At 33.9% G+C, this 24,570-nt stretch overlaps 1 protein-coding gene across 2 annotated transcripts; it reads right to left on the bottom strand.

The window, feature by feature from the left end:
* Positions 1-278: 278 nt before the first annotated feature.
* Positions 279-24,570, bottom strand: LOC111293550 (protein unc-13 homolog). 2 transcript variants are annotated; one of them, XM_022886273.2, is made up of 27 exons: positions 24,381-24,570; positions 24,168-24,228; positions 23,670-23,845; positions 23,498-23,562; positions 22,406-22,730; positions 22,056-22,122; positions 21,762-21,915; positions 19,863-20,030; positions 19,622-19,732; positions 19,092-19,301; positions 18,046-18,147; positions 17,736-17,966; positions 16,399-16,473; positions 16,176-16,256; positions 14,940-15,122; positions 14,661-14,816; positions 13,283-13,375; positions 12,587-12,658; positions 6,774-6,891; positions 4,544-4,722; positions 2,712-2,796; positions 2,445-2,549; positions 2,269-2,375; positions 1,936-2,013; positions 1,758-1,853; positions 1,304-1,399; positions 279-994 (listed from the first exon to the last, which is right to left on the bottom strand). In XM_022886273.2, the coding sequence occupies exons 2-27, from the start codon at positions 24,173-24,175 to the stop codon at positions 845-847; spliced, it is 3,291 nt and encodes a 1,096-aa protein (XP_022742008.2). In that variant the 5' UTR covers positions 24,176-24,228; positions 24,381-24,570; the 3' UTR covers positions 279-844. The 2 variants fall into 2 exon arrangements, with proteins under 2 accessions (XP_022742008.2, XP_022742009.2); XM_022886274.2 differs by having other exon boundaries at positions 24,168-24,224.

Below are 24,570 nucleotides of genomic sequence, written 5' to 3'. Positions count from 1 at the left end.
CACTGGCGGTCACCACGAAGTGATAATTTTGATGACTGAACAATTTTTAAACGTCGTGCATCCATTTGAATGCAAAATTCGATATTTGCACATCTTTGGAGGTGAGATGCAATTCATACGAAATCTAGGCATAGAATATTTTTTTCGAACGGGACACAAAGCCCTCACTCTCCCCACTAAGCCTCGCCCTTGTTCCAAATTACATTTAACAAAGCAAAGCAATGAATGAAGCAAAAGAGAAAAAAATTCTTACCTAAAAAAAGGGAAAGAAGCAAAAGGAAATTGGAAGTTTGAAACTTCATAGCTGAATAAATTACATAGAAGAAAACAAAATACAAGCAAAATAGAGTTGAATACCAATTCAGCTTAGAAACTTAGAACTTTGCCGCCAAGACCAGAAACGGTGATTGCACTTGCCAAATTCTGGGAACATAACAAAAAAAAAAAAAAAATCTTTTGAACAAACTTTCTTCCAACAACAATAAATGACCAACAAAGTCAACTTTCTCTACGAGCTCAACATCAAGCAGTCACATTGCTGGTTCATTGGGGCTTTTATACCTCATTGCAAATAGGTTTTGCTCAAAACACGTCTACTTTGCCATGGAGCATTCAGGGTATGGTTTCCATCTCATATAGACATGTCAAATGTGAATTATTTAAACATGCAAAGAAGAGAACAAACTAATTTAAAAATGGCATAAATAAACATAAAAGAAAGTCCAATTGTTTTCTCTTACAAGGGAGTGATGGAATCATATTCACATGATTAGGCCGATACATATTTGCCACTTTCTTCTACATCAAGCCCATCTCAAGTCAACTACTCAATGCAAGCATCAGCCTACGCAGAAGACTTAGGTATCTTATACTGCTTCTTGACAAATTGGGATGCCTCTGAATCAGCCCGGTGGCATAATATTCTCAGTAGGGTCTGGTTATCAGCACCTAGCTTGCCACTTGAAGATCTTAAGTCCTCAACCAATTCTCGAGTCTGAAAACAATTAATATCATATCTTCATGTAGTATAAAAGTGGAAAATAGTTGTTTGCAGAATCTCCAAAAGATTATCTTTTGTTAAAAGATTTTGGTTTAAGCAATTAAGTTTTAAAAAAGGAAACACTTAAACAAGAGATTAAATGTAGGTGCAGTGGTCAGAGATAGTTTTATTCACTCATTAAACTACCTGGTAATGAGAAATTTTCATTTCCTTCCAATATTTTTCAAAAGAACACCAAATGTACCCTCCCACCTTTCCAAAAGGCAGGTTTAAAACAGTAGTAGTCAAATCATCATAACTTACCTCCAATCCATGTAACTTCACAACAAGTCGAACACGTGCTACTTGATTTTCAACAACTCCTCGAGGAAGTCCATCACCTCCAGAAATAAAAAATTCCTAAGTAACACACAAACATTCATGTGAATAGATTAGCGTCGCTTAAGTCCTACAGCTACAATAAATCCATCAATTGCACACACTAGACAATCAGATTTGATCAGATCAAAATTGAAGCAATAAGCCCAATAGGTTTTATAGCACCTTTTACCTAAAATATTGTGATCGACTTATTTTAGTGCAACATAAAAATGCTTCTTTTCATGGTCTAAGTTTGTCTAAACAATACTCAAATCAGTGGAGAAAGAGATAGAAACTTCTAATACAGAGAAATCTATGAGAAATCTATATTCAAGACTATTATTATCTCCATCATCAATATCAATTTTGTTAACTTGATTGAAGCAGCCAGTATCACCTTTAATATTTCCAAATCTTCTTCCAATAGCTTTGCATCACTTGGGAAGAAAACTCGTGATGGGCCTCCATCTAACAAAACCCGAAGTAAGCCTTCCTAGAAAACGAAACCCTTTTAATAAGTATAACTTTAAGAACCCATTTAAATTTTGATTGAAGTAGCAGATTTAGAAAAAGACCAGTGATGCTTGAAGAAGACTTGTCACAACTCGGTCCCGAAGTGGCTCCACAATAATATCACATAGTTGATTTAGTTCCTGCAGCAGTTAACAGTGCACAGACATACCTCAGAATCAAATAAAATACATTTTCAAAAAATCTACATTAGCATATTAATACATTTTTACTATAAAATCTTAAAGCTGAAAGCTTGGCCACAAAATAAGACTTTAAAACTAAATTCAAGCATTAACCGAAACAATGTAGAGAGTACTTAAGTTAATCATAAAATCAAAAGACTATTCCACTTCTTTACCAAATAAAAGAGAAATATCTCTACATACTATTATTACCATGTCAAGTGGTTCAACAACTGCTTCCAACCTAGATTGAGAAACACTAGGTTTATACAAGTTCTCAATAAATGGCTCCCTTAAATCCCAGAAAACAATTTTAGTTCCTGCAACACCGAGAAATTACTTAATCGGCGATCAATTATGTTTCTTAAGAAAAATAAAATAGATATTACCAGTAAACTCTCGAATGCGATCAATAGCAGCATTTATATCTTTCCTGCTTCCCTCAAAGGTGTTTTTCTGAGTGGAACTTTTGGATTTATCATCAATCGATTTCCCTACAGAGAAATGGATAAGTTCAGTTTGACAAGCAAAAAGTTAAATTGCTTCAATGGAAAAACCGCTGCAGTACTGATAGCCATATGTATAAGCAACATGCATACTATTATTACTCAAATAAATGAAAACTGATGGTATCAGTGTGGACTTCAGATACATACTGATGTAGATTTTTTCCTGGGGCCTTTTCCTTGTCCAGCGTTCACAGATGCTATCTTCCAACTTGTTCAGTTGACTGATAGCATACTGCCAGTAGTAAAAATTCAAGTCAGAATATATTCTGATAACAGCTTCAACAAATAACTCTCTAAAGAAGACAATATATGAAGGGAAACAGGGGGACCACTAGAGTATGATTTTAGCACAACTGAAGGAATGACTTGGAAGATTCCATTATTTTGTAAAACTTATAACAGTTCAACAAAAAAATGAAAAAGGAAAACTGAAAACTCCAAAATGTAAGCAAATCCTTTTCATTATTATATATGCCTTTGCTATTATCGGTGATAGCTCAAATAGAGGAAAGTGTCACTCAGGAAAAATCATCTGATTTCAATGGGGAAAAAAGAGGATATGTGTAGGTCAGCTCCATGGTCATGCCCCATCTAGGTTATGAATAATGTTTTTCTAAAACAAGGAGCTTGCTTTACTTGAAATATTATGTTTTCCTTTTACTCTTATTTCTGTCACATTCTCCATACAGTTGTTTTTACGCTGAAACAGAATTGTGATAACATTACAACACTATACTGGTACATACAGTGGGGTAGCCAGAAAAAAATCAGTGTGGTCATATAGATAAATATTCATATTATATAAACACATCATTTTTATACATTGTATTATTAAAAGAGCTTTTGCATCAAATCTAAATGTTTTAAATATTCAAAAAATTGAGTATATTATTCCAATACTTCAATAAAAAAATTTATGACAAGATATTATTTCATGCAATCATGCCTATAACACAATCAACCATGAAATTTTCAAGTTAATAAGTTGTGTATCATTTGATTGCTACTCTTGTTATTTACATATTACTTCTTAAAGCAAAAGGGAAATTTGTATTTAGCCACAATAATAGACAAATATTTTTTAATAAGTTAGAATTAACAGATAACTTTTATAGATAATAAAATGCGTGATTTTATTTTTATATAGGAAAGTTATATTTGAACATATGCCACATTTCACATTTTAATCAAATATGTTTTAACGTATGTTTCCCTTTTTCTTCTTTTTTTTCATTTTGATAAGGTTTATGACCATAGTTATAATACAAAGTACAAAGACTTTATAAGATTTCCAAGATAACTGCACATATTCATTGTCATAATTAAAAAAAAAAAAAAAAGATGAAAAATATCCCCTTTTCTTTAGGTTTTCATTTAATTCTAGTGGGTCAATATGAGAAAATTATGAAAATTTTGCCCTAACATTTGTATATAAAATTAACTTTTCTAGAGTTGACCCCACTCAACACAAAGTAGCTACACCTCTGGGTACATATCACCTATATTTCCACTCAAACTAATTCATCTGTTTCCCACTCATGGCAATCTAGTTTAACTGCTTTTCTGTAGGTGGCTTGGAAGGGTGAATGTAAACCAACAGATTAATTGTGCATTAACAAAGAGTTTTTTGAGATATTATAAGACTATTACTTATCCATTTACCACAACTTTCATGTCCTGGTTTGATAAATTTAATGGTTAGAGTGCATAAAGTACGCCTTACCAACAGAAGGTAAAGACAAATAATCTTACCACCAGTGATAATGAATCACAGGAAGATTATTTCAACTAGGGAACAAGCAGCAGCAACTAAAAAATATGAACATTAATTAATCATTATTGATCAAAAGAAAAAACCATTTGCACCAACCCAAACAACCCCGACCCCCCCACCCCCAAAAAAAAATTAGAAAAAGAAAGAAAGATAAAATGATCCAGCCAGATGTTACCAAAAAGGACAAAATGAAGCTTGAACTCACATATAAAGTGTTTAACTGAACACATAGGGTTGCTGTTGTCAGGACATTAATTTCAATGGACCTTCTCTGATCTGGTAGCCTAGAATCAAATAGTTCCTTCTTCACAAAAGCCTTTATTCCAGCTTCTTTTCGATATCGGGTGAGAACAGGCAAAGGTGGAATTAGATCATCTTTGCTAGCTGCATTGTGAAACTCACACATCAAGGTCTACCTTTTAGGCAATGAAAAGAAAAATCAGCACAAAAAGCATAGAACAGATTGAAACACTGAACAGAATTCAAAGAATGAATGCAGCAAGAGAAACGTGAAAGAACAATGCTATCATGATTTCCCACCAGAAAATTTGAGTTGACATGATGTGTAAAGCTAATCAAGCAATTAATAACTGAAAAAGCAATTGAGAGAACAAGTACTCATATCAAGGATTTCAGATCAAGTAATTTGGCCAGAGTGAAGAATGGAAGTTCGTGAAAAGAGAGGAATATAATTTTGCAACCAATCTTTTTTTTTTATGTTTCCTTTCTATCTCAAATGCAAGGGAGCAGGAAATTGATAGAATGTAATTTAGGAATCCAAACTTCTATTCTTTGGCTATAACACACCAACATCCAAAGAGAACCTCACAGATAAATTGGTGAGAAGTTTAACAGCTCATTATTGTCATGGTTGTCTATCAAGTGAGCTCTTACTTTATTGGAAAAAAATAAAAGGAGGAAACACTATAATAGGGATCTGAAGATGTACACTGAAATCAATGAAGATGAAGATTACAGCACTGAAGTGTAGTAAGATAGTCAACCAACAACTGATAATGTTGGCAAGAACTAATACAAGGATTAATTGATTTAAGAATATTGCATTTGATAATAATCCTGGGTTTATCCTAGATTGTCAATAAGGGATGATCCAAAAGCGCTAAGGGTACATTTGGATGGGTGGTGAGATCAAAAACAACGGTAGAGATGAGATTAGTTACTGCAATAGTAAGATTAAAATCAATGCTAGAGATATGCTTTTGGATGCAAACTAAATGGTGGGGATGAGTTGAATTATAGTGAGAAGAAAGATGTCCATTTAAGTACATTAGATTATAATTCATAAGGAAAAATTTTCAATTATTTAACATTTATAAATAAATAAATTATTAAAAAATTAGTAAAATACTTTTATGGAAATAATAGTTTTATTAATAAATAACTAAAAATTAATAAAAATAATAGTTTATCATATAATAAAAATTTTATTTATTAATTTAGTATATAATACTAAAATTTATTTATTATATTAAATTAATTAAATTATTTCATAAATTTTAAATAAAATCAAAATAAAAAATAAAATTATAAAAACATTTTTGTCTTTGTAATATAAAATGAAGGGTAAAGAAGAAAAAAATAAAAAACAAGTAAAAAACTAAAAAAGATGAGGACCATTCACCCGCTAGAGTAAAGACTACCAGTGGAAAAACCAGACTGTGTTGCAACTTTAACATCCAAATGGATGCCTAGTGCCATTTGATACAAATTTTCTTAGAAGCCGCACCTCCATCGAAGGTTGTGTCGAATCCAAATGTACCCTAAAAGGTACTGTCACAATGCTCATTCCATAACTAAACTTGCAGCATCCAGATGGTTGAAGATATTATCACCAGTGAATCTATCACAAATCTTCCATCAATATCTTGAGGTCCAACTGTTGACTCCAACTGGATAACCACGTATTCAGAAGTTATATGCTACAGTTGTCCAATGGAAGAATGGTATTTAATAGATAATTTTCTGCTTCAGTTCATAACTGTCTAGTTGCCGAAGTTCACCTAACACATAGTATGATTGTTGCTGAAGTTCACCTGACACATAGTATGATTCAAGCCCCTTGCAAAGGGATGTTAGAAGAAGTTGGTCCTCAATTGTTCTATACTCCTAACCGGTGTCGTTGAGCCAAGCTGAACAGATCCAGGGAAAAGGTAAAGTTCAACTGGCCTTGAGCTTGGTGACATTAGCCTCCTAATTTTTTTCTAAAATAAGACTTCGGCAATTCATTTCAACTGTCATTGACATACCTTCAGTGGTTACAGTTTTCGATTGTATTTTACCACAAAATATTCAAACCAATATTGACTACCACAAATACAATAAAAGAAAAAAGGGAAAAAAAACATTCTAGTTTCTTTCATATAAATGACAGTCAAATCCATCACCTTAGAATGTTAAACATAAAGCATACTGACCTAAATTATCAACAATATGATTTGCATATACTTGAAATGCATTATCAATGCCCCGAAACAGAGCGTTCAGCTCCATAAGCCTCATTGGAACTTTAATACCAAAAAACTGATCCACTGTCTGCACCCAAAAAAAAAAAAAGAAAACAGAATGTATTATTAATATCTCCAGAACGAGATAAACTATATGGAGAATGAAATATAAAAAGAAAATGAATGCTGATTTCAAAATTATGATAAGAAAAATATGAGATTATAGATCCAAAAGCCTGCGAAAACTAATTCTATAACCAATAGCAGTCAAATATTTTTTAGTGATTTACCAATGCCTTCCATTTCAATAATATAAAACTCCAGGAGAAAGTTAAGGACTAGTCAATTATTCATCAAAATACATACCATTGTTATATTAACAAACAGTTATGAGTTATGACTGACACAAACACACATTGATTCAAGTCTGGAATGAAACTACTCATCTTAGTAAAATATTAAATAAATCAATTAGTAGAAACAGACAAAGCTGAGATCATGTCTGTAGCTGATACTGCAGGGAGATAAAGGCAAATATTTCAGTGTAAATGCACACAGTAAATTCAGACAATTTTATAATTTCTTCATGCTAATCACCTTCATAGTTCTAACCAGCACGGTTCTCTGAAAGCATTTAATCAAATTATATAAATCTATTATATCATTGAGGCAGTCCAAGTAGGCTGATAATAAGCAATATTGATTGGCTCCAAGGGGATTAAAAGCTGCCCCATAAGGCAAAATCATAGCTGTAAGCTGGTGCCCCCATGTCTTTCAAAGACTATGATGCTGACTCTGAATTGCTAATTTATTCCACATTTGACACTACAAAATAAAACCACCTATAGCAAATTTCTCTACAGATTTCTGAATTTTATACATGGATATTTTTTAAATTAGCAAAATATTAAAAGGACAAAATGCATAAGGGAAGAGTAACTGCCTGCAAAAACCAATTTAGATCAGCTGATCTCTAAACAAAACCAAATTGAAAATAAATAAACTCAAAAGTTATGCCAGTGAATGTATAAATGAATTTAAGAGGACAAGAAACTGCAAGTAGACAAATAATATAAGAAGGATACACAAGAAAAATCTATAATCTTGTCATTAAAATGTATAGTTAGTAAAACACCAAAGGATGATTGCAAGTGTTAAAGTTCAGGACATGTGTGGACTTGTTTCAAGTTATTAGTTCTGAAAAAACTTTGATGTAGATAGAATGAAAAAGTTTTCCATTGTTTTCTAACAGAAAATAGGCTTTGAATAGTTAAAACTGAAAAATTATTCTCAGAGGTAAAAATGAAATTGGAATCTGGGGAAAACAACAAAAAATGTTCTCAGAAGCAAAATACAAAAATCTGAATCTCCTACATTAGTGCAGATCCGATTCTCCTACATTAGTGCAACTTGATTTCCTAATTTATTTTGGGAATATTTCTTATTTACTCTTTTGTTTTAGTCAACTATTCAAATTGTCAAGTTTTTAGGGATTTGTTTCTATTCTAGAATAGAATAATTTTCCTTCCTTTTATTATTTTTTCTTTTCTGTTTCATGTAAGTTGTTTCCTAATAAGCAACTTCACTGTTTCTATTTATTTAGATGTACTCCTTCATTGTAGATTGAATAAAAAGAAATAAGGATAGTTGTTCTTTAAGTTTTCCACATGGTATTAGAGCAAGTCCGCCTGAGCCATTAGACTATAACCACATAAGTTTCCATTATGGCTAGCAAGAGTGAGAACTCTTCTTCTGCAGAGATATGGCATGAGGAAAGTCACAAAAAGGTGATACTCCAACAAACCCTTCAAAACAAGTTTGCAACCTTTAGAACTAGTTTACTAGCACCAAAAGGTAATTTCCTAGACGCCTTAAGTGTTCAATGGGGAAATACACAATCTCGGATTGTTGATTCAGGAGCATCAGATCACAACTGAAGATGCATCCTTACGCAACACATATAAAGCGTGCTATAATAGTTCTATTGTAAAAATTGCTAATGGCTCTCTCTCAAATGTGGTAGGAACAGGTTCTATTGTAGTTTCAAATGACATAACACTCGACTCTGTCCTCCATGTCTCTAATTTAAGCTGTAACCTACTTTCCATCAGTAAGCTTACGAAGAATAGATGTTGTGTCACTAAATTTTTTTCCAACTTGTGAATTTCAGGAATTGGGCTCGAGGAGGATTATTGGCAGTGCTAGGATGTGTGCAGGGCTCTACCTTCTTCAAGATGATGTACTTGAGAGACCACAAAACTTTTGTACACCCTTAGCCTTTAATACTGGTAAGGATGACCTTATCATGTTATGGCACTATAGATTAGGACATCCAAATATTTCATACCTAAAAAGGCTATTTCCCTCATTATTCCATAACATTTCTAAAGATTTTCAATGTGAAATTTGTCATCTTTCCAAGCACACTTGAAATACCTACCCTAGCCTTTCGTATAAATCATCTCAGCCTTTTTCAATGATTCATAGTGACATTTGGGGACCGTCAAGAGTTAACAACATCACAGGTTCTAAGTGGTTTGTTACATTCATCGCTGATCATACTCGACTCACTTAGGTATTCCTTATGAAAGAAAAATTCAAAGTTAGCCAAACCTTTCAAAACTTCAATATGATGGTACAAACCCAATTTGAAGCCAAAATCCAAGTCCTAAAAACAGACAATGAAAGGGAATACTTCAACTCTGTTCTCGGCCCTTACCTCACCAATCATGGCATTATCCATCAAAGCTCTTGCGTTGACACTCCACAACAAAATGGGGTTGCCGAACGCAAAAATAGACATTTGATAGAAGTGACCAGATCCCTCTTGTTGACTTCCAATGTACCTAAATATTTTTGGGGAAAAGCTATCCTCCTTGCAACCTATTTGGTTAACCGAATGCCTTCTCAAGTTCTTGGCTTTAAAACACCTTGTCAAACTCTCCCTACTTCCTACTCACAAACTCGGTTAATCTCTTCCATTCCCATCAAACTCTTTGGCTGCATTGCCTTTGTTCATATTAGCCAACAAACCGCAGCAAGCTTGATCCCAAAGCCTTAAAATGCATACTCCTTGGTTATTCCCCAAACCAAAAGGGCTATAGGTGTTACTCACCCATCACAAAAAAATTCTATAGCTCTATGGGTGTCACCTTCTTTGAGAATCTTCCATACTACAGCAAGAATGATATTCAGGGGGAGAATAACACTCAGGAATATCAATTCTTAGCTGTTGACTTGCCAATTTCCCAACCAACCCTTTCAAAACCAGATTCCCAACCAGCCCCTTCAAAACTAGAATCTCAACCACCCCTTCTAAACCAGATTCTCAACCTACCCAACCTATCAGCCATGCAGATTCCGAAACCCAACCTGTTCAAACAACTCTTGACTCTACAAACCCTAAGGTTATGCAAGAAAAAACAAAATAACTTATAGTCTACTCAAGGAAGCAAAAACCACATGAAGAAGTGGACAACTATACACAGCCCAACACTAAAAATCAACCTGATCCAAATCTCCAAGAACCTGAAACCAACACAGGTAATACCTGTATTGAATCTGAAACTGAAACTTGTGAGCCAGCTGGTGACCTTGACATTCCTATTGCATTAAGAAAAGGTGTGAGATCATGCACCCAATACCCTATCTGCAAGTACATCTCATATGATAGGTTAAATCCAAACTTTCGAGCCTTTACTACTAACCTTGACAATGTGCAAATTCCAAAAAATATCCAAGAAGCCCTCAATGAACCAGATTGGAAGGCAGCAATTCTTGAAGAAATCAAGGCACTAAAGAAAAATGAGACATGGGAAATTTTGGATTTGCCCAAAGGGAAAAACCCGGTTGGATGTAAGTGGATCTTCACAATAAAACACAATGTAGATGGAAGTATAAATAGGTTCAAATCTAAACTTGTTGCAAAAGGGTTCGCTCAATCCTATGGGATAGACTATGAGAAGACACTTGCTCCAGTAGCCAAACTCAATTCAATTAGAGTTCTATAGTCACTAGTAGCCAACTTGGATTGGCCTCTCCACTAACTTGATATCAAGAATGCATTCTTAAAAGGTGACTTGGAGGAGGATGTCTACATGGAAATTCCCCCTAGTTTCAAAAGGTAAGACAACATAGGCAAATTGTGCAAACTCCAAAAATCTTTGTATGAACTTAAACAATCTCTTTGGGCATGGTTTGGACGATTGACCAAGGCGATGAAGAGGTATGGAATCCTTCAATGTCAATCTGACCATACTATGTTAAGTTCATTAATGAACAAAAAAAGAGTTATTCTTATTGTTTATGCGGATGATATCATAATCACCGAAGACTACAAGGAAGGAATAGATGATTTGAAGAAACTCCTTGCAAACGAGTTTGAAATAAAGCACTTCGGGTTCCTTAAATATTTCCTTGGGATGGAAGTGGCTCAGTCTAAGAATGGAAAACGTCTCAGCATAAGTATGTACTTGATCTACTCAAAGAAACCGGCATGATTGGATGCAAACCTGCCAATACACCCATGGACTCAACTAATAAAATTGGAAGTAAAAATGCAAGCTCTCTCACTGACAAGGGGTGATACCAAAGACTAGTTGGGAAGCTTATTTACCTCTCCCACACATGACCTGATATTGGGTTTGCTATAGGGATGGTGAGTAGATACATAACTAATCCAACCAAGGAGCATCTTAAGGCTGTTCATCGCATCCTACAGTACTTAAAGAAGAGTCCTGGTGAAGGTCTATATTTTAAGAAGTCAATAGACATGACAATCGAGGTGTACATAGATGCTGACTAGGCTAGATCAGTAATAGATAGAAGGTCCACTGCTAGATATTGCACTTATGTTTGGGGAAATTTGATCACTTGGAGAAGTAAAAAGCAAGCTATTGCAGCTAGGAGCAGTGTTAAGGCTGAGTTTAGAGCAATGTCCCATGGTATTTGTGAATGAATTTGGCTGATGAGGTTACTTGGAGAATTAAAAGTTCAAACTGTGACATCGATGACACTATTTGGTGACAATAAGGCTACTATAAGTATTGCCAAAAATCCTGTTTATCATGATAGGACCAAGCACATAAAGTTGGACTAACATTTCATAAAGGAAGAGATAGAAAACAGGTCGGTCAAACTAGCCAAAATCCCTACAAGTTCACAAATTGCAGATATTCTGACTAAAGCTCTCTTCCTAGAAGCATTTTTGATGGTTTGAAATCCAAGCTGAGTATGAATAATATTCATAACCCAGCTTAAAGGGGAGTATAGAAATCCGATTCTCCCACATTAGTGCAGATTCGATTCTCTTACATTAATGCAACTCGATTTCCTAATTTGTTTTGGGAATATTTCTCATTTACTCTTCTAATTTAGTCAACTATTCTAATTGTCAAGTTTTTAGGCATTTGTTTTTATTCTATAATAGAATAATTTTCCTTCCTTTAATTATTTTTTGTTTTTTGTTTCATGTAAGTTGTTTTCTAATAAGGAACTCCACGGTTCCCATTTATTTAGATGTACTCCTTCATTGTAGATTGAATAAGAATAAATAAGGACAATTGTTCTTTAAGTTTTCTACACAAAAAGGTTTTCATAGAATAATTTACTTGAGAATTGTTTTAGCAAATAGTAAACTAAACGATGTACGAAGTTCAGAAAATAGCAAACTACAAAGGAACCCTGATAAATATCATACACCAAATAATCAACTGCTTCATTTAAATAGATTACTCATCTAGAAGCCCAAAAAGGGCCAATACAAGAAACTTGATCATTCATACCTCCTCGACAATTCTATAAACTTCCACAATTGAACTCCCATGCCGTTGTTGAGGTGATATTGGGTCCCATCTCTAAAGATAGTTTATAGAGAAAATAAGCTTATCAATAATGAAAGATCTCAACCAAGAAAGAAAATAATCTAGAGTACATGCATACATGTAGGTAATCATAACACAATTTCCCATGATTTACAGAAAAAATAAGCTTTTAGCAGACAAAATCTGCTCAAGTCAACTCAACTTAAGGACGAAATTACCATTCTCCAAACGTCCCAACTAAAGTTGTTGCATTTAGTTTGTCAACACACTCACATATATGGTCAACTCTTAAATTCTTTTTCAACTTTATAAGATCTACCATGGATTTCCAGTTCACAAAATATTATGTACCACAATGGTATCCAATTTTATTGGAACAAACAACATACCCATGCCCGAATTCTCTAGCTTTACATATTTCAATTCTTAACCCCATCCCACCAGTAGAACAGTAAACAAAAAAAGGGAAAGCTGTAAATGTACCAAAAATAAAAAAGATATGTTAGCCAGAACTGAAGCAAGAAGGACAATAAAGAAAAATATTCATTTCTAAAACAGCAATAAGAAGGGAAAAAGAGATAGGTGGCAAAACAACCAAAAAAAAAGAGAAATCATAGCTTTAGAAGGGACAATAAAAACAAGAAGACATCCATTTACCTCTTGTTGAAGAGTCCGCTCCACCCAATCTATGATTCTTCCTAACTGTGAATTAATCCATCGCATCACCACTGTTCCAGAAACAGATTCAATCTGGAAAAGGAAAAAAAATATTTTTTTAGAATAAAAAAAAAATGAAGAGAAAATGAATATGAAGTACACACTATTCTGACCAGAATTTTTGTCCTATCAATATTAACAGAGAATTCTTCAAGATCAACTGGTGATAATGAGAAAGAAACTAAATCAACCATATAGTCCAAAAGGAGAACCAATACCAATATGTACTGAAAACAGCTACAACTATGGCTGCCCAAGCATGAATTAGTTAATAAAGTAATTTAAAAAAGTAGCTTTTTAGTTCAAGTGATCAGAGTAAAGTTGCAAAGATAAATCATTCCAACCCAGGACAACCTTTGTCTGCCTATACATAAGAGAATGTGACAGCACATACTAGAAAATCTAGGTCTAAGATATAAAGGGGTTAAACATAAACATCAGGAAAGTAACATGATCTGCATTAGACAAGCTCTTATGTTTAGCCATGAAAAAGTAACCAATAGAAAAAAACAAAATCAGTATCAACTATTTTTTCAAAGTTTCTACAACTACCAATCACACAAGCAATTGACAGAATCTAAATAACATGCTATCTATGCATTAACATCTTTGAAAGACTATAATACAGATAACTGTTTGTTTATCAAACTCGACCACATTAAAGAATAAAGGATCAACTGCATCTTTATAAATAACTGGAAAGATGTGAGAGAAACACTTTCAAGTTCAACAAGCTCGTATCCAAGGACCAAAACTATAGTGTCTCCAATTATAAATCTTTATTATGCGTGGAATATTTCAGTCAATCAAATAAAAAAACACATTAGGCTCCCATTAATTGCTGCTTCTGTTGCTTTTGCTTTATGAAACATAAGGCAAAAAAGTGCATTTGGATACAAATCAAACAAGTTTTTTAAGAATTAAAAAAAAAAAACCTAATAACAAAAGGAATGATTTTGCTTCAATTTTGAACTGGAGTTACCTTTAGCCAATTTTAATCAACTATGACATAATGATATCATATGATTTTTTCATTTAATTGCTTTGTCTTTTCTTTTTTTTTTTGAAATAAATTATTTATTCTTTTATTATAACTTTTGAGGAAGCAACATGCAACAACCATAAAAAACCTGAATAACATAAATGCACCATTGAAATGCAATTGGAGCAACTAGATATAGGTGTTTCACCATGTGACAAGGTATTTCTTTATCAGCTCCAATTCTAAAGACTCAAAGTCCCTTCTAGCAGCAGAAAGCTGTTCTGCTTGTTGTTATTAGAATAAAAAACTTTGGACAATAAAATCCAGCTATCTAACCTGGTATGGGTTTAGCTTCCTAAAATGGATCTCCACATTATCACCTTCACAAGAAGATTTTATGAGGTCCAGTATATACTGCTCAAGGTTATCAGCAGCTGGGAAAACAGATACAACATCCTCCGTCAGATGTTCAGCACCGTCAACAAAAGGTTTCTGGATAAAATAAGTCCCATTAAGATCTCAACGTCAAAAATAAGAAACAATTCAAGCTAATGAAGCACAACAATTGGGTAAGATAAGCTAAAATATATAGAGAGTTGCTATGTATCAGCTTACCAACTTGTTCCCATAAAGCTTGTGTAGCAGTGAAGCTGAAACAATAGCTGCATGCGGATGCCTCTGACATAAAATAGGCATGAATATTGTTGAATCTTTTTTCAGAAGCTTTTTGACCTCCTCTGCAAGCAATGCCAAAGGATGTTCGCCCATTGTATCTGATTTATCAACAGCTTGTAATATCTGTCCAAAGCAATACGGATACTAAAATGTATCATGCCTTTACTAGATTATGAGACAGAAACAAAACTAGCATAAAAATTTGAAAACACTTGTGAATTTAATTTACTTACAAGAAAAGACAGCAGAAAATCTAATGAAGTTGGAAGCTGGAACTTTATCACTTAAAAGTTTAGCTTCTTGACTATGTAATTGAACTTCAGGAAATTTAGAATATCTTATGATTGGTTTTTTGACAATCTCAGAATTTTGACTCTCAAACTAGGAAAGATGCATGGATAAATAATTTAGGAATTACAATGGATTGTGTCCACTGGATTGATGACTAATTTTATGCTTTAATACATATATGGTGTATTTGGATGTGTATGTTGGGATTGGGAAGAAATATGTGGTCAACTAATCTGATCATGCTAGTTCAAGATATCTTAACAACCAGAAGCAGAGGCTAAGACCAAGTTTTAAGCTTTCACAAGCCAAAAAGAGCACCATAAAAAGTTTTTGCCATGTTAGACATACCACTTATGCTCATTAGACGTGAAATTCCACATCATTAACATAATATTATCAAATTTAAATGAATTAATTATACTCATTAAAATCAATGCCTCTGAAAAAATATGTAATTTTCTGCATTGTAATTAAAACCTCCAATAGTTAGCCTCTAACTATTTCTAAATTCAGTAGAAACTATTAATTCAGCACTCCCGGTTGGAGTTCTATCAAGTGTGGTGTCTCTGAAAGGACCCAGGTAGACGTGTTCCTACTGGCTAGAGCAAGCTTACTCACTCTATGATTCCCACAATGTAAGAACAAAATTTATCAAGGTTAACATACGATTCATATGGTTGGAGTAAATCAGACGCAGATAAAAAGAACACTCATGTAAACCATAATTGATATCAAGTTTTAAGTGGGCTGTTGTATTTATACTGTAATTCAACATATTCTCCTGAGCCTTTGCAGTTATCTTTGTCTCTCTTTGAGATTTTGATTATGATATAAAAAGTATTACATGAGTCAGAAAAACCATAAACAGTGGGCTAAAACACTTACCCTTGCAAATGAATTCTTAACTGATAAAGATACATATAATTCTATCTGATCTCGATCTGAGGCAGTGGAAGATTGCACGGCCTGCAGCAAATATTGAAATGTAATTCTCAATGCTAAACAGATAAAAGGAAACAACACAATTTAGAGATCCAGATGGCACATGCAGGGTATCTTGGACACTATTCATATGAAGTAGAAAAGTAAACTTAAAGGTACAACATACAATATCGGATTCTTCCAGAATAAGTCTTCTAACAATCATTGCAACTGTTACTATATCCTCCATTACCACCGATCCCTACAAGTCAAATGATAAGTATTATGATACTGACATGCCCAAAAATTTAAAAAAAAAAATTAAGGTCAATTAAAAATCACTATAAAATTCAAAACAGATTTGGTGATTAAAATAATAATTTCCAAATTGTTCAGATAAAGATACATTATGAAGCAATGAACTGATCAAGATTCACAATAGCTAAGAAAACAAATGCCAAGTTAGACATGTGTGTGTGTGTGCGTGTGTGTGTATATATATATATACATATTTCTGCGTATGCATTCACATAAAGATGTGAGATGTGTGTGTGTGTGTGTGTGTCTCCATGTACACACACACATGTATATATGCACATGCTTCTGAATAGGCAAAAATAAGGAATTGGCTTTTTTGCAAAAAGATAGAACGTATTTAAACCTTCAACATTAAAAAGCAAGGTCCTACAGCATTTTACATTAACAAGGAACATGGACTTTATCTTGAACAGCCTCAAGTTTTGAGTGTTTTTTATGCCTTGTATAATTTCATATCATATCAATTCATGTAATGCATAAAACAATTTTTTAAACTAATAAACTTGCATATGCATAAAAGGTATAATGCAGGTGCACACATGGACACTAATGGCTTTGAGCTAAATGAAAACTATCAAATGTTTGTCCCCCATATTTAGAATTAAGCCTAAGGTCAAAAGCTAGTAGCCAACCTGCATATGGGAAATAAGTAAATCGAAGTTCTTTACGCAAAACTCCGTGATGATCCCATTAGATACATGCTAAAGAAATAAATAGCTTTAGATGATTCTACACAAGTTCTTTGCAGAAAGTTCATATTGTTCTTTACTCCAGACTAGGCAATTTAAACACATGACATACTATTAGAAGCAAAGAAAATTCAGTTAAAGAATTCAGCTATGTTTAACCTTCAGTAATAAACATATATCCAAATTATAGATTGCAGTGCAATCAATCTATTAGCTTATATTTCAGTAATACTGGTGTCAAAATTTTGTATCCAATGTAAGATTCACCATGTACTCCCACTACAAGAAAATCAGAAAGGAACAGTGAATGGCAACATGAAGAAATGTTGCAAATAAAAGAATCAGAAGGAAAAGAAATTTATGGCAAGGCACGTCCAAAGTTTAAAGTATAAAAATTGCAACACAGAACAAATAACAGATACACAAAACAAGCATTACCAAGAAATTTTCTTATGAAGGACAATCAAAATAAATCACACTCTTATCTAGGAGTAGCCCTATAAACAATAAACCAAACCTCGGCAAAGTTCAAGTGGTAGTCTCCTAGTTGCTTATCAGCCCACTTCTGGATGGGTGATAAGAAGGATTGTAAGAAAGAAACATCACGAGGGCTCTCTTCGCCATCAATTCTGACATGCAAGCTTTTCAAGTGTAACCTCTCCTGTGGGCCCCGTTGTTCTTTCAATGGTATTTTTTTCAACTGGTCAATGGCCTGTCGCAAAATCCCTTGCTCACTCGTGATAACATACTGTGATCACAAAATCAATATTAACACAATATCAACAGAAATTCTAACACATGGGACGAAGTAAGCCAATTAGTAGTACCTGACGAAATAAAACCCATGCATAGCAGGTGTAGTGGATGGTCTCTGTTATTCCCAAAACACGCCAGGTTGACTTCAAGAGCTCAAGAATTTCTTCCACTTCCTACAGATAAAATACGCTATAGTTGGTTTCATTAAGAACATATTTTAGCTACAACAAATTTTCTTATCCTTTTCCAAGTAAAATTTAGAATCAAGATCTTTCTTTTATTATATAAAACAACTGTAGTTGGATGCTTAGATACAATAGGCTATAGTTAAAAGCGAAGTTGTATAAAACAACGGTAAGGCCTGCATTACTATATGAAACTGAGTATTGGGCTGTTAAGAAACAACATGAGAAGAAAATGAAGGTAGCGGAGATGAGGATGCTTAAATGGATGTGTGGTAAGACTAGAAGAGACAAAATCAGAAATGAAGAGATTCGAAAAAATTAGGGGTAGTCCAAATTGAAGAAAAGATGAGAGAGGGCTGTTTGCAATGGTTTGGAGATGTGAAACGTAGGCCTAGCTGTGCACCGGTTAGGAGAATCGAGTCTCTAGATCTAGAAGAGATCAAAACATCTAGAGGTAGACCACGAAAGATATGGATGCAAGTAATAAAAAACGATATGATGGTTAAGGAAGATGAAAAGGTGGTTGTTGATAGAAACGAGTGGCCAAAGAAGATTCAAACTACAACCTAACCTGATTCTCTTATTTGGTTTTTCATATAGCCAACCCCAGAGTATGGGATATAAGGGTTAGTGTGTTGTTGTTGTTGTTGTATCTTTCTTTTATTAATATCCTTACAGGATAGGTATGTTATGTATATATCCTATAGATTACAAAACTCATGTTAAATACTGAAACTTTTGTCCCGGTTGATACTGCACAAAAATTAGCCAAAAAAAGAGGGGGGCGAAACAATGCCAAGCTTCATTAATCATTCAACTCAATTTTAAAATGAACGAATGAAACAAAACATACATGAAATTTGGCATTTTAGACATCTATCAGCTTCTTTGGTGTCATGTCAAAATAATTGGTAACAAAGTCAAGCACCAACCTCAGTCAGCTTTCCCTCATCTAAAACATCAAACACACTGAGAAGCAGTTTCTCATAAAGTCTGATATTCAGATGATAACCATCTGCCCAGTGGCATACTTCTCCAGTTAAGTCACCACGAGCTGGCCTCTCAGCAAGAGGAATGGCAATATCTCTGAGAGATCTTAAACTTTCTGTCCTTTGGACTTCACCCGTGGAAGGTGGAAAAGCCTAACATCAAAGTAAGGAGAAAAAATTCAAATCAAGATGATAATGAGTGCAAGAAAAAGTAAAAAGAATGCCAAAATATGAGACACTAGCTAGCTCAAAATAGCATAAACTCAAATATGATTAACCACTGACAATAAGTAAAAATATTATACACAAGTAGTTTTGCGAGAATAATCACAGGGGCAGGATAAATGCATTCAAATCACCAAAGAAACCAACGCTAAATCAGCTGAAATCAGTTAACCACATTATGATGCCACCTGATGTCACAATATACAGCATAAAAAGCCATCTCAATGCTGATTCAACAACAAAGTTACCTCAGATTCCTCAATCTTTGCCAAAAGAATCCTAAACTCACTGGCCTTACGCCCAGATTCCCCAAATCCAACAGCAGGGTGATTAACAAGCCCCTCTGCCAACATGTTCAGCTGCAGTGACAAAAGTTCAAAAAATTATTTGCCTAATATATATTCATACCAACAACATTCTGATTTGACGTAGGAAGAAAGCTTGAAAGGCTGAGAGGCAAAAAAGGACACAAAAAGGGACAGTATTTACCTGCCTTTTTTGCCACCTTACATATGCTTTCTTGTCAGAAAATTCTGTGCGTGAAATACAAGATAATAATTCCAGAGGAATCAGTAGTGTATCCATTCTTTTCCCAACTTTCCCTGAAAGAGCATTAAGCAATCCTTGTCTTGTCCTAATGTCCATTGCCTCAGAAATCTGTATCCATCAATATTGAAATGAAATAACTATCACACCAAAGAATCAAAGAATTATAATCTACAAATTGCATGAGTTAATGTTACATATGCGTTGGCATAAGAAAAAGTAAATTGTCGAAGCATTTGTATAATTCATTGAGAGAACTACCTAGAAAAACAACTTGCATCTAGCACATATCAGACACACCATCTTTGAGCAGAAGAGAGAGCATGCATTTCACAGTGGGTCAAACAAGGCAACTGACAAATGTGGCATAAGAAATTATCTACTCAAAACGCTAGCATGAGAAGAATATTGTACAAATCTTATGCTGCAAAGAAAACGTGCACTTATGAAGATTTTATTAAGCTTATGTACTGAATTTCTCAAAAGAGACCATTGGATCCTACTCCAATAGTAAACACACCAATCACGATCCTAGTCTAGTACTTTTGAAAGATTCAGCAGCCACCCACATTCCATTGAATCTTGAAATATGAAAGGTCAAGAGCGTAAAGGACTTAAGGGGGAAAAAATTTTACAATGCAAAGAAAGGTGTTTAGCCTATAAGCACATTACAAAGTTTTAGTAGGATCTAATGCTTCATCAAAAAATTAGCATTTTCTATTTCATGCCCCCCTCCCACCTTCCTCTTCCTTCAACCCCTCAGTAAAATTCTCCCCCCACCATCCCAATGAAAAAGTCCAAAGTTCTAAAAAATGTTTTGCAGTAAAAGAACATTGTCATTGAATGCCAGATGGTTATTCTCTACAGTGTACCCCATTAAACCCTAAAGAGCAAAAGCCCAAGAAATAAGATGACACCTGGCAGTGCAAGCTAATTGTTGTGTAAAAAGCCTCAGGTTAACTTTAGGCACATTTAATTCCCAAAAGCTCTGGGAGTACATAAATACTGCTTCCAAGGCCAATACAAACACACAGCATCCACCACCTCTACAATGGTTCATTGATCTGAAAGCACCTAATCATGCAGTATGGTACAGTACAGTACAGACTCAGAATTTGCTAATCTGGTAAGGAGAGGAGATTTACTATGAAGGCCAAAAAACTTTTAGTATTGACTGTATAGGTTGGGCCAAAATCAAAGACATCATGGTTTACATGTGAGGAAGAGCAGGTTAATACTTATCACAATCCCTTATGGCCACATTTACCTTTTGCCAACCAACAAAAGAAATGGATGAGTTACAGCTGTCTCTCTATTCAAAAGCAACTCAAATAGCTTTTAGCTGAACCTTTTGCCTTTTGGTAACCAACAAAAGAAATGGCTCCTTTGCCATTATACCTTTTGCAACCAACAAAAGAAATTAAATTGACACTTTAGTAGCCACCATGAACTGTGGATACTAAAGTGTAAGAGAGCAGCTCCAAGAAATTAATTTCCATGAAAGAAAACACATTACATGGCCTTTACAAATGTAATAAGAGATTCCTAAATGAACTACTTCAGTTTAATTTTCATAAAGACTAAGCATGATTCTTGATGTAATTTCTTCATTGTAATAGTCACTTCAAATTTTCTGCAATTGCTCCTTTGGGTAAAAAAAGATTTTATGTTGTCAGTAGTTCTTCTACTTTCAAATTGTTTTACACATAATAAATTCATATTAAATCATACAACTATACTCATGCATCTCCAAATGACAACTAGAGAATTCTGCAAGGGAATACTAATTTAAAAGAAATATTGATAAACACAACCAAGTGAAATGAATTGGGTCTTAAATACCTCCATCTGGACACGCATTGTTTCCAATAAACCAACCAGTCCTGGGGTATGTTGAGACTGTGCCACAATATTCTCATTTCTACTTCGTCCAAGCTTTTTCATCAGCTTGGAACGTTTATCTTTCTTCTTCTCTTTTGAAGGTACAATGAGACCCCTGATTTAGAGGCAAATTATGAAGAAAGTGAACAAAGAGGAAAAAATTAAAAGATAAAAAAAAAAAGGAATGTGATAGCTTAGGAAACCACTCTCTGTATAAAAGAATATCTGCAAGTCAAAACAAACAGGGAAACCAACCCAGAAGCACCAGCACAAGCTAAAAGAATTTCATATGCCGTTTCACGGAGATCATCATCTGTAATACCTGAAATAACAAATCCTCCAAATGTGTAGACTGCCATTGCATATTTATTGATGAAATAACTCAAAATTTGACACTAGATAAGAATGCTGCCTTGATCATAATATTAAAAAACTCTATAAAACTTCTCATTTAACATGGAATCCCCAACATTATAATCATCACACACTGTTGCAGCACATCAAAATTTTAATTTCTGAGGAGATCCAGATCTAAAGTAAGTGACATCCATACAGATGCCCCAGCGATTTGGGTGGGCCAAGCATATTTTCTTAGCCATCATTACCTGTAGCAAAAGAAGGCAACTTCAGCACAAGATCACCAACATCCTTTGGATTCCGCCTTGAAATTTTGAGACTATTAACTTCCTCAAGATCAGCCTCATCTTCAAAATCTTCAATATCGTCCACAGTTAACTCTTGAACTTGTGTGGAATCAAAAGACTCCGATCTTGATATAGTTGACACAACAGGAGATGGTGCAAAAACAGGAGCCAATGGTGTCGGTATTGATATCAAAGCAGGGATAGGTGGTGGTGCCCTTCTTGGAGGTGAACTTGAGAATTCAGGATTTGTAACCAAAAAGAATTCACCAGCAGAACTGCCACTATTCTGAAAGAGGAAAAGAGATTAAATGTAAAAAGATGAGCAGCTGAAAGAAAATGTATAATTGCATACCCAGGATAGGAATGGAAGAGTTTTAAAACCATCCAACAATCTAGCCGACAATTTGCGTTTAGATTTTATTCATAGCCAACATCTTCATTTTTCAAAGAAACCTTTGTTTGTTTATTTACTTTTATCTAAGCAAAACTTATCCATTTTACATGGGTCACTCCTAATTCCATGTGAATATGATTTCCCTTTTTTTATTGAAATATTGACAATGGGAATAAACCAACAAAGTGGTAGTGCAATGTATGCATGCCCTTGTGTCTGTCCACACTCATTTCATTGAACTTCTAGCCAATATCTTAGATCATAGAATAACATATTTGTCTCAATCTTTCACTTTAATACCCTAGACCAAACTCCAAGCCCATGCTCCGTCTGTTGCTACTTTGGCTACTTACTATATTTACCATTTGCATTTTACTTCCTATAAACCTGTTATAAATTAAAAATAAACAAATAACTATAATGCAACTAAGATTCTAACATAATTATTATCTTATAAGAAATAAAGTAATGCATTTTTTGTTATCGGAAAACCTAATACGTTCTTAATTTTTATACTTCTTCCACAATATTACCTACTTCTACATCCAAACACGCATTTTTTGCTTTCTGCTTTCAAAAGCAAAAAATAACTACCAAAAGCAACAACCAAATGAAACCAAAATAGTAAAAAATATCATGCAGCAGAAGTAGATTATTACCATTTGGGGTAATCCCGTGTGATCATGGTAATCTCTAATAGCTTCAGAGAGCTCCAGCATTCCACCTATACTTAACAAAATAATTATAATAAAAAATAATAAGAAAGAAAGAAATCTCATATTACGTTATAATAATCTAACAGAAACAGGAAGAAATGTCATTTCAAGGAACCTTTTTTAATGCAAGTTAGCACGTAATCGACACTAACTTGATCCAAATCCACATCATCGAGCGTAACAGCACCAGGAGGCATGACCACTTTCTTAATTAAGCTACCAGACAGTATAAAATCTAACAGTATTCGCCTATCGCGCCGGTAACGCTGTAAAAGCTCCACAGCACTTTCCCTATTTTACAAAAGAAAAAAAAAAGCACAAGTTTTATTAAAAATTTTGAAAATTAACGCTTTTTCCTTCATAAAATGTGCTTAAACAGTGAAAGCAAAATCCAAATTGATTAACAATTAAAAAATAACTAAAATGTAATACTAATTCTAACATCATAATATTCTATTAAGAATGAAAATTATGTGTCTTATTTGTTCAAAGAAAGTTCAACTTTCACTTACAATTCGTTAAAATTATGTTTTTGCTAAAAGAAAAAAAAAAATAAATTTGATAGTATTTTTTAGATTATAATTAAAAAATGAATAGGAAAAAGAGAACTTACTCTTCCATGGCTCTGGAACAAAAAGTCTCCGCAGAATCTGAGAACAATCTAAAATTCCTATCTAGAGTAATTCAAATCAAAATAAGTGATTAGTAGGCACTAGATCCTGGAAAATCAGCTTATGCTTAGTAAAAAGAGATGAAAATTAAATCAAATTAAAAAATGTAGGAAAATTAAGAGTAAAAAAAATGCTATGAGTAGAAAATTTATTACTTGAGGGAAAAATGGGAAGAAATTGAAGAGATCTGAAAGGGTAATAAGAAGGGTTTTAACAGAAAGTCAAAAATGGAGAAAAATGAAGAATTGAATTGAATTTGAAATGGTCTGTTTGGGAGACTGTTGATTCCTTAAGGAGCGAAGCAAGAGCATAGCAAATCTGAGTGACGCAGTTGGTGAGAAGCTC

The sequence above is a fragment of the Durio zibethinus genome, chromosome 14, assembly GCF_047325235.1.
Source record: "Durio zibethinus cultivar Kanyao isolate XHJ-2024 chromosome 14, ASM4732523v1, whole genome shotgun sequence".
In the NCBI taxonomy this organism is placed as follows: Eukaryota; Viridiplantae; Streptophyta; class Magnoliopsida; order Malvales; family Malvaceae; genus Durio; species Durio zibethinus.
Note: the sequence above shows the minus strand (reverse complement) of the source record. Positions and strands in the feature narration are given on the sequence as shown.